This window comes from Brugia malayi (assembly GCF_000002995.4).
Source record: "Brugia malayi strain FR3 genome assembly, contig: Bm_v4_Chr4_scaffold_001, whole genome shotgun sequence".
In the NCBI taxonomy this organism is placed as follows: Eukaryota; Metazoa; Nematoda; class Chromadorea; order Rhabditida; family Onchocercidae; genus Brugia; species Brugia malayi.
The window spans coordinates 11,247,889-11,258,236 of record NW_025062478.1 but is presented as its reverse complement, the minus strand read 5'-3'; the positions used below and the strand labels follow the sequence as shown (position 1 = coordinate 11,258,236).

The window sequence follows — 10,348 nt, the reverse complement described above, 5'->3', positions numbered from 1 at the left end:
TCTTAATTTCATAAATTAGGCGATAAAAATTTTATATGTCTTGATTTCCTTTAGCAATGCTAATTATCGCTAATAAATAAATGATTGGATATCATTTTTCAGTATGGTGCAAAAAAACCGTAAGATTAGCGCCACAACTTTGCTTCACACTTTAATATAACAATTGTCGTAGCTTAACCAAGAGTATTTACAATCAGGATGGTGTTCCTTTTTTAAATATATTTACATAAAAACTTCAACAAATCTAGCTGATTATATTAGTAGTTTCATAAATTTCAAATACTGAATAAATTTACAAATCCAAAAATTTATAGTATGTTTAAAAAGATTGAAATCTTCATACAAAAACGTGTAGAATTTGTTGTAACAGTAATGTTTGGCAAAATGAAACATAAGTTAGAAAGATCCTTTCCTTTTATTCATTCCCTCCGCTCCCCCCCCCCCCCCCCCCCCCACAAAAAAAAAAAAAAAAAAAAAGAAAAGAACCACTCAAAAATATAAGCTGTGTGCATTGCTTCCGTTTATCGATAAAAGAAAGAATACAAAGGAAACACATCTCTCATCTATTCCTTGATATGATGGCAATATAATTTTTGCATTCAAGTCAATGTAAATCTTATTTATTCTTTAGTAAAATATCATCCGTCACTATTAAAGTACATTAAACACATTCCAAGATATCAATCATAGTTGCTGATGGGGTTAACAATTCAACATAGCAAGGTATATTTCACATACACCAGATGGTAGGAATACTAGTAAATTAGACCAAAACAGTGTTACTGATAACTTTTTGCTTCCCTGTGGCAATGTCTCAATACAGAAATAAATCAATACCCTATTAAAATGACTAGAACTCTATGATTCAAGGCATCCAACATTAAGGAACATCTGTCGCATATTAACGAAATCCGGTATTTTCGTCGTTCCTAAGTCCTCGAACACATCAGCCAAATAAGCTGCAAAAGCGAAACTTTGACTTGACAGTGAACTTTCTATTACTGTAGCAGCATATTCCGTGTCTTCCCATAAAATAATTCCCTCAATATCATAGCTTCAACTGTGTCAGTTCAACTGCTATTCACGACGGATAAATAAAATTCTAAACAAAAGTAAAAAAAGAGGCCACTAACTATAATCAACTGAAAGTTGTCGGCACAAACAACTCGAATATTCCGCAATATCACCAACTGTATCAACAAAACATTCTTGAACAGCAACTGCACATTTACCAACCCACCATGATGGAATATCGTCTGGGAAAAAAGATCAAATAACAGACTTTTTATATGAAAGTCAGCAATCAGGACTTTCCTATCAGAGACAATCTAAATATCCACTTCTACACTGATAACAAATGGGTGATGTAGACAGATTATATTGGACAATATTTAAGAAAGGCACGAATGTCAGCAAAATGCTAAGAAATGTAGTTGCTTTCAGAAGAAACAACAGCAGTGGAAATATTCCATCAAATCAACAATAGCATAGCTCGTAATTACAGTATATAATTATGATGACCAGCAAGTGATAGAAAGAAATGTTCTACCAAACTATTTAACTTATATCCAACTTAATTTTTTAATGAATTTTGGTGAATATTGTTCACACTTCTTTCAACTAACCTATGTATAGCTTCATCTCATTCATTTTAATTTCCTCAAGTGGCTTACCTACAGTTTCTAATTTTGTAGCAAACATAATAGCTGATGCCATATTGCTGTCCTGTGAATAGGCAGACAATTGATGAGCCAAGGAAAGGAGTGCCACACCAGCTGCTGTCACAAATTCGTTAGGTGAGGTCCCAAACGATGGTACTTTTGTGCTTTCCTGTACTTTGATATTCTCAGAATTTTTATCCGATATCTATAAACAGGATGATCATGAAAAAAAAAAAATGGAAATAACTGAAATGGCGAAGTTTCACGAAAATTTAGTCTTCCGAAACTAAGTTTCAGATAAAATCCAATTAATTCACGAACGAAACTTATTTTGCTATTTTCACCATGTAAAGTAATATGCAATCTGTACAGCCGGAAGTAATTCGAAAGTATAAAGTAATGAAAAGTTAACCTACAAGATTTCCTAATCCACTTTCCATATCCGCAATGAGGGTACGTGAAAGCACTTCAACAGTACGCGCAATAAATCGTTTGTTCATTTTCCGAACTTCTGCACGTGCCTTTGCTAAGTTAATATCACATTCTCCTTTAGCTACAAATCAAACTCAACTTCAATTTTACAAGATTAGAAATGTCACAAAGTTTCGCTAAAATTTGATTATAGACTAAACTAATTATGATAAATTTGTTTTACTCTAATCATCACTGATTCTGTTATTATTTTAGTGTTTATGAATGTGAATGAATGAGACTTATCCATAACTTCTGTAAAAAAAAAATAACTGCTGTTTCTTATGAAAATTAGACTTCACTACGATTAGATTTTACCATATTACAATTATAAAAGAGATATTAACAAACCCGACAATTTGCTTTGAAAATTTGAAATCTCGCTGAATAATTTCACTGACAATCTGCCAATAGTAGGATCTGTATCAACGACTCCTAAATGTTCGAACATATCTTTCAGTTGTTGCTTATCGTTATCGATCCATGTCAAAAGCTGTCCTGCAAAAGTTATTCCAGAATTTTCCACTAATGTGAAACTGGAAAAATTTCCTTTTCACATTTTTTATGCTTTCCGAAACAAATAAAATTAATTGAAAATAAAAAAAAAAAGCATTAAAAATCATGACAAAGCTACAAATCTGTCCATCAAATTAAAAAGTAAAACAGTAATTACAAACCTGATATGCTCACCATGCGCAAAACATCCTCGTCCTTAACAGTATTCTTATTCATATGCATTTTATAGAATTTATCCAACATCGACACCACATTTTCATACATTGTCTGTAAGTAATTACCTTTAATTATTTAAACATGTTATAAAAATCAGTATGCATTATTCATATATATAAAACGTCATTTACATCTACACAATGCATCACATCCATATTTGTAAGAATTAAACAACTGCATAGCTTGGATTACTTTATACACACTAACCCGAAATGCAGGAGTCAAAAAAATAATTGCAATATTCCCAAATGTTTCTTTGGCTATTTGTATTAAATAATTACTTTCCAGGATAAGTTCTGATAATCTGCTAGAAAGTTGCTCCAAGCATGCAAATGTAAGTGTGGAATCCTGGAAACAATAAGTTTTTTGAATTTTTAATTATTTCTATCAGTCTTTGCAACATATGAACACATTTCCAAATGAAATCAATGAAGAGAAAAATGTTTAATGAAATATAATGAAATCTTTTTTTTCTGAAGAACGGAAAGTACCGATCATTTCCTTAATATTACAGTTAAGTAGTTGGTCAATAACAAACTAGTGAAATATTCGAACAGTTGGCCAGGAATGATGTTGCCAGCTTCGTGTATTCACTGGTTGTAGAGAACAGAAGAAGTTCACCAAACTGCGTAATACATTTTGCTATGGATTTGTCATCATCAGGACGTAACACGTACTGCGACATTACCTGAAATTCATATTAATATTGAGCTATATATGTCTAAATCCAGAAAAATCTTTAATTAAAAATGTTTTTACAATGCATATATTTTACAACATGTTTTATAGAATGCAATTCACCAAACACGTTGTGAAACACTTGTCTACTGTCAAAATGTCAGCAATCATCGAAAGTTTATTTGTTAAACAACTATAAATAGCTTGAAGAATAGGAAAGATAGCGTACGCGAACAAACATTGTGTTTCAGACTGATTTTTGAAAAACTGATAAAAAAATGAAAAATGGAGCAAAGGATACAATTTTACTGACCGATCTGAATTCTAAAATCATTTTCAGTGTTTGTGAGCCAGACACATCATCTTCTAAAGTCTTTCCAATTGTACCTATACATGCATCCTTAATTTCATTTTCCCGCATTAGGATAACTTCTTCAAATGTGTTCGATAAAAAAACATCTGGAGTATCGAGAACCTTTTCTACCCATCTGAAAAAGTAATAGAATTTCTGAAGAAAATCCAAAATTTTCGTCATTTTTCAGGCACCAGTCACGAATTTAATAATGCTCATTATCAATTAAAAAACAAATCATATGGTTCTAAAGCTAGGTTTCATTTCCACCATGCTATAAAATATACGATTAATAGAAAAAAATTCCTCAACTGAGTCCATGCAAACTCAAATAGTGAATACATATATACAGCATATTATCGTCATTTTTCATATAATAATTATTATATCAAGAAATTATACCGACCGCAACATTACGCTTCACAGAACTTACCCATCCATTAGTCGTTTATAGCTTGAGATAATTACACCACGAGTATCCAAGAATAAATCGGATAAATTATTAGCCGCATGAAAAGTAAATTTATTCTCACCTTCTAAGTAGTGCCTTACAACGTTATTAAAATCTGAAAATAATCGAAATTGCTCAGATTTTACAGGCAGTATTATTCGCAATCATTAGAGTGTAATTAATCCACGTTTTTATTTCCTGATGGAAAATAACAAGTGTAATGCCTGACGTTTTCAGCGGAAAAGGTAAGAAAACCTTGTATTCTTCGTAACATTTCATATTTTTGTTTAACCGGTAAAAGATCATCCACTGGTGTTTCCGATTGTATTGCTAATACAATGCGCGTCGAATACCAACTCAGGAAGACATCTTTTATTCTTTCCAGAAAATCTGCTCGCTCGGGGACACTCAGAAACTGAAATCATCTGAGGATGGCCATTGAAAGTAAAACTTTCATTATCTGCATAACTTCGGTTTCCTGTTTATTAGTAATTTGGTAATTAGGAGAAATTCCGAAAATTCAACAACTTTTACAACCTCAGAGAGAGATTCGTATGCTTTTTGCAAATTGATAACAACATTTTCCGGTGCTGGTTCATTTACGTCCAAATTTTCAATAATAATAACATTTTCCTTCCATAACTTACGAGCCTGCAATAAATGCTATCTCCTTACAATCTTATTTATAAACTTATTCAATAAAAAATTCCTTTCTTATCTAATCCAAACGAACCATTTGTAATATAACTTGTTCACCTAGAAAAACATTTATAACAGACAATAATATTCTACAAACTTTTTCCTTCTTTACCAACCATCAAAATTTTGACAAGATCTGCTGCGCGCCTATCGGCTTTATCATATATTGCGATGGCATCAAATTCATTTGCAAACTGCTCCTTGGCATGCGCATCCACCACCATTTTTAGGCATTCATGAAGTTCAGTGCAAGATCTATCGCATTCTTCCAAATTGCTTTTATCACTTCAATGAACTGACTTGAACAAAACAATTCGCAAAGATATAATCTTGGATGAGAATTGAAAAGAAATGAATGGACAATGATTGCCAACCACTCAGCATTTACTTTAATACTTAAACATTAGCACTGCACTCAGACTAAGAAGCATTTGGAATGACATAAAAGTTTTAAAAATAAATACCATTTGGTGCGTTCAAATTCATTTCTTATGTTCACCAATAAACTTTCCGCTTCTTCGATTTCTGCTTCAACTGCTTCTAATAGAATCTAAAAACCAAACTGATAATCTTTGTACTTTCGGTAGCTTTTGAGCCCAACTGTTGGGATAAAACAAGACATAAGTGCAAATAACTAAAGAACTGCTTTGACAATCCAAAACCAAGTTAAAAAATCCACAGTAAGACCATCTGAAATAAGGAGTTGGTGTGCCAGCTGTAACCAACTGTACGCTATCTCATATCAAATGATTGTCACACTTATTCGAAAATAGAACCTACCAATATAAAAATCGGATTACATTTTGAGCAAATTTCTTCAAAATTTAAAAACTGAACAAACTAAATACAGTGTTTCAGAACTAATAATAAATGAAATGAATTGTACTAAGTAAACGAAGTGGTAATTCTTAGGAAAACAAAAAAAAAAAAAATTAGATAAGTAAAATTAATAAACTGCGAACAGAACTGAACACAACAAAAAAATATGTGGAGAAATTAACAAAAAGATGCTAAAATAATCACATTAATAGGCTCTTCCCTAGAATTGATCCAATTCACTACCACATTTGTGGTCCAATGTTCCGGAAAAGTTGGAATTTCAATCTAAAAGAAAAGAAAACGTTTGAATAAATCTTATATTACACACTATGAAATACATTTAAAAGGTATGAAATATATTACAATATTACGAGAATGCGAAACAATAAGTCCATTATCATAACAAGAAATTAACTTTCGATTTAAAGTTTCGATTTCTATGAAAATTTGCAAAGCAAAAATTGTTGCATCTCATTTTTGTTCTGTTTCTTTCTTTTTTTTAAACACCGCACTTTAATTTATATGATTATATTCAGAGATCTTTCCGTTAAATTTTTCAAAATTTCTGTTTTCCTTTTCCTCAAATTTTTCAAAATTAAAAAGACAATTTTGAAGCATACTTTTGACATCGTTAATGATTCGCTGTCCCACAAAAGCAATCAGTGCCACTAAACTAAGACTGATCCTCAACATTTTCATATCGATAGCAATGCTTCGTTATTTCCGGATACCCGGCATTTCGAAGTGCGTTTCGGATTGTGCTAATTTGTTCGTTTCTCTTCTTCTCATTCATTTTTTACGGACGTATGCAAGTAGACAGCGAAACTTTCCGGAGAAAGTATGGAAAGTTTTCAGTTCTTTCCATACTCTGGTTGTCATATGCTGATTCGTTGCCTGATTTGTTATTACTTAACAGATTTGCTATTCCAAAATTGAAAATAAATTATCTCTCAAAAGCCCTCAGAAGCCACTCTATAAAAGCTACCAAAAAAATCGCTCTATTTCCGGAATTTTCTGGCACAAAAATGATTTCACAGCCATTCAATTTATTACAAAATCTTACCGTCATTTTCGTTTTTTTTTTTTTTTTTTTTTCTTTTTTAAAACTTTGCATTTTCTTCCCTTGTGCACACTTCTCAATTGGAGAAAAAATTCGATGTGTCTAATTTCAAAGAATTTCTTTTTTTGATGCTCATTTGGTTAAAACTTTGATATTTTCGAAACTTTGCTATTTTTCATTATATGAATAATATAATTTGTATCTGTCTTTTTCGAGAGATCCTTATCTAGGCGACATTTCCTGTCACTTTATACTTTTTTTCCGCAGAAACTAATAGTTGTATGAGAGCATATGTTGGCATAGAAAGGAAATTTTTCTATACTTCTCTCTTTTTCTATTTTGGTTTTTTTACCGTAGTCTTTTTTTTTTTCTCTTTCTGTTAGGTCTCTCAATTGTCGCCAAAAAAAAAGTCGTTTTATAGTTTACTTCATAAAACTGTTCGTTTTTTTTTTTTAAAACTGTTCGTTTTTTTTTTTTTGATATTATCTATTGTTTTTTCAACAACCTATTTAGTAAATGTAGCTTTTAAAGTATGAAAAAAGAAGATATAAGGAAGATAGTGCTATGTATGTTTCCAGGGATGAGATATAAAACAGTATCGGGAATACGGTGGTTCATGGTGAAAAGTTGAAAAATTGGAAAAGAAGAAATTTTCAAAATTTGGTAGCAGAAAATTTTATAAAATGGTAGATTCGAATTACTTATAAAATTTCATGTTTTTCTGTACAGTTCTGATAATTGTCTCTTGTCTCGCTAGTTGGATTAAGAGAGATCCGTATCATTTTATGATTGTTTTGTAAATAAATTATGCGGTAAATGCTATTTTGTTTACTTGGAATCTTCAGAACTTCAGTTTTGTTTGAGGTGTTATGAGCAAAAAGATATTTGGACTAGAAGATATACGACATACCCATACATTTCAAGGTACACCATCAAAGAAGAAGCGGTATAGTTTTCCGACGGTAAGTCTTTTAATATTGTTCAAGCAATTTCACTTAACTTGGAAACAAGTACTCATCGAGTTCATGAATGAACAGTTTATTTTGTGTAGCATTGTGTCTTCATTTAGCATGTAGCTTTGATACTTCTAAAAGTTTTCGAATTTTAGGCTAACTCGTCGGGCTTATTCACCAGTTCATCCCAATCTAATTCTCTGGTGGATCCGATATGGGAAACAATCGACCCAACTCCTGATTTACATGCACTTTTCCAGCAGTATGATGACAGTTTCTTCGGTGGAAGATTAGCTGCATGTGAGGTGAAATGGAGTTCTCGAATGACCTTGTAAGCTTTATTTCGAGGTCTTAATCAAGATTAACTTAAAGACTTGTTCTTTCGTAACACTAGAAGTTAAATTTTTTGCGATGATATTTTCCCATGACGCTCTGTGTTTCTTGTATAAGTTGTGCTGCAAGAAACACGTTGGGAATCTGCTTAACTCATAATGATTACAGGTGTGCCGGTATATGTTCTTTTGAAAGTAAGGGCAGATTTTGTTCCATTCGACTCAGCAAGCCACTTCTGCAATATCGACCTCGGAAAGATCTGGTGGAAACACTGCTACACGAGATGATCCATGCCTTTTTATTTCTCTCTGATGGTGTCATGTAAATTTTCAATTAAAACTAAATATTTGCTGGAATATATACTTGCTAAAAACTAAATATACTTGCTGAATTAAAATGTGATGAGATAATCTTATAGTTTGGAAAGATTTTCCACATTTCTGTTCTAATCCTTTGCATCACTTATCACCGGTTCTGATACGCTTTTTTTTTTTTTAGGGATCATGACGGACATGGACCAATGTTTCAATTCCATATGCACCGTATTAACATGAGCGCAGGAACAAATATAACTGTTTATCACAATTTTCATAATGAAGTAGTATATCACCAAAAGCACTGGTGGAGATGTACCGGACCTTGCCGGTAAACTAATTTAGTAGTAGCACAATTGGTATCATATAGATTTTGTGTACTGACGTAAATGAAACTAGAAAACCAAATTGGTTAAAATTTCGTGAAATTCTTTGCAAGGATGAAAATGATATACGCATAAGTTTTTCTAGGATGCGTCCACCATTTTATGGTTGGGTAAAGCGATCAATGAATCGTGCTCCTGGTATGAATGATTTTTGGTGGAAGGAACATCAGATGACCTGTGGAGGTACTGCTGAATATATATTAATATAGTGCTTATTACATATGTAGTATGTTTTTCTCGGTTTGAAGACTTAATGCAAAGATAATTTATAGGTAACTTTGTCAAAGTCAAAGAACCTGAAGGTTACGGTACGAAAAAGATGTCCAAAATATCGAATGGAAATTCACAGTCTCAATCATGCTATACACCTCTAAGTCGATATTTCACGGGAAAAGCCGGTATTTCGAATCAGCTGTCGTCCTCAGAAAATATCTTAGATTGCAATCTTAATGTGGACAGATCTAGAAATAATCTTGATAGTAGTGGGATGAAACTTAAAATGCCTGCTAAAAATTATTACACTGGAGGTAACTCGGGTGCACAAAAATCAGCTTCAACAGCTAAAGAGGATGCAGCAGCGATTGCGGTACCAAAAGATAATTTTCTGGAAAAAAACATTCCGGGAAGCAGCAGATCAGGTGATGTTAGGAATATCGAATTAGTCGGCAACGATGTTATTATTTGCGTGCAATGCCCAGTTTGTACTGTCCATGTTCCAGAAAATACCATCAACTCTCACTTGGATTCATGTCTCACACAAAACTCATGAATTTTGCTTGTAGCTTCATTTATCATTGTTTTTCTTTTTTGATAGCTTTCAGTGATATAACGGAATACTTACTGATAACGAATCATGCTTTTTCTTCTCCTGCCACATATTTCTTGAAGTTTGGTTCAATCCTTACCGCAATTTTGTTCACTGAAATGTTGCATCTCTAGGGAGGATCTTAGATATATCCCTCAATTTTTGGTGCTTTCCAAATAAGTTAGAGTCCATTAGAGCTTTTTTTTTTTTTCACATTAACTTGATTATTAATTGATTACTTTTGGCTTTAGTTCGATATGTATTATGATTTCAGCATACTATAATTCTCAAAACTATCCGCGTGAACCACATAGTTTCGTGATCTTTTAAGAATTGTCATCTACAGTGTTATTTTATTTATGAAATTTTGAAAAACTGGAATTAATTAATTCCACATGTTAAAATGTATAGCAAGCTCTGATTCTTTTTTCTTCTCCTGCCACATATTTCTTAAAGTTAGCTGCATAAGGAAATTATGTAACAAAAAGAAGCCCACGGATCCAGAAATTTTTTAGAGATGCCAAAAAGAGTGAATCATTACCATCATCTGAATTTAAAAACGACCGATTTTTTGGCGTACCACAAATCTGGAATAATTAAATTGAGTAATGAAGTGACACATAAGCCTTCTGCA

At 32.3% G+C, this 10,348-nt stretch overlaps 2 protein-coding genes across 2 annotated transcripts; one reads left to right on the top strand and one right to left on the bottom strand.

Moving 5' to 3' along the window:
- Nucleotides 1-858: 858 nt before the first annotated feature.
- Nucleotides 859-6,492, bottom strand: Bm9068 (Uncharacterized protein; the record flags this gene model as incomplete). Its single annotated transcript, XM_001896330.2, has 16 exons — nt 859-959; nt 1,134-1,256; nt 1,674-1,866; nt 2,078-2,214; nt 2,484-2,630; nt 2,810-2,915; nt 3,072-3,212; nt 3,403-3,552; nt 3,856-4,030; nt 4,328-4,460; nt 4,601-4,760; nt 4,883-4,996; nt 5,161-5,329; nt 5,509-5,594; nt 6,068-6,148; nt 6,484-6,492. The coding sequence occupies 16 exons, from the start codon at nt 6,490-6,492 to the stop codon at nt 859-861; spliced, it is 2,025 nt and encodes a 674-aa protein (XP_001896365.2).
- A 1,300-nt stretch (nt 6,493-7,792) lies between these two features.
- Nucleotides 7,793-9,678, top strand: Bma-dvc-1 (DDDL1880, putative; the record flags this gene model as incomplete). The annotated part of the gene is made up of 6 exons (XM_001896329.2): nt 7,793-7,885; nt 8,032-8,207; nt 8,378-8,530; nt 8,708-8,854; nt 8,995-9,092; nt 9,182-9,678. The coding sequence occupies 6 exons, from the start codon at nt 7,793-7,795 to the stop codon at nt 9,676-9,678; spliced, it is 1,164 nt and encodes a 387-aa protein (XP_001896364.1).
- Nucleotides 9,679-10,348: the final 670 nt, after the last annotated feature.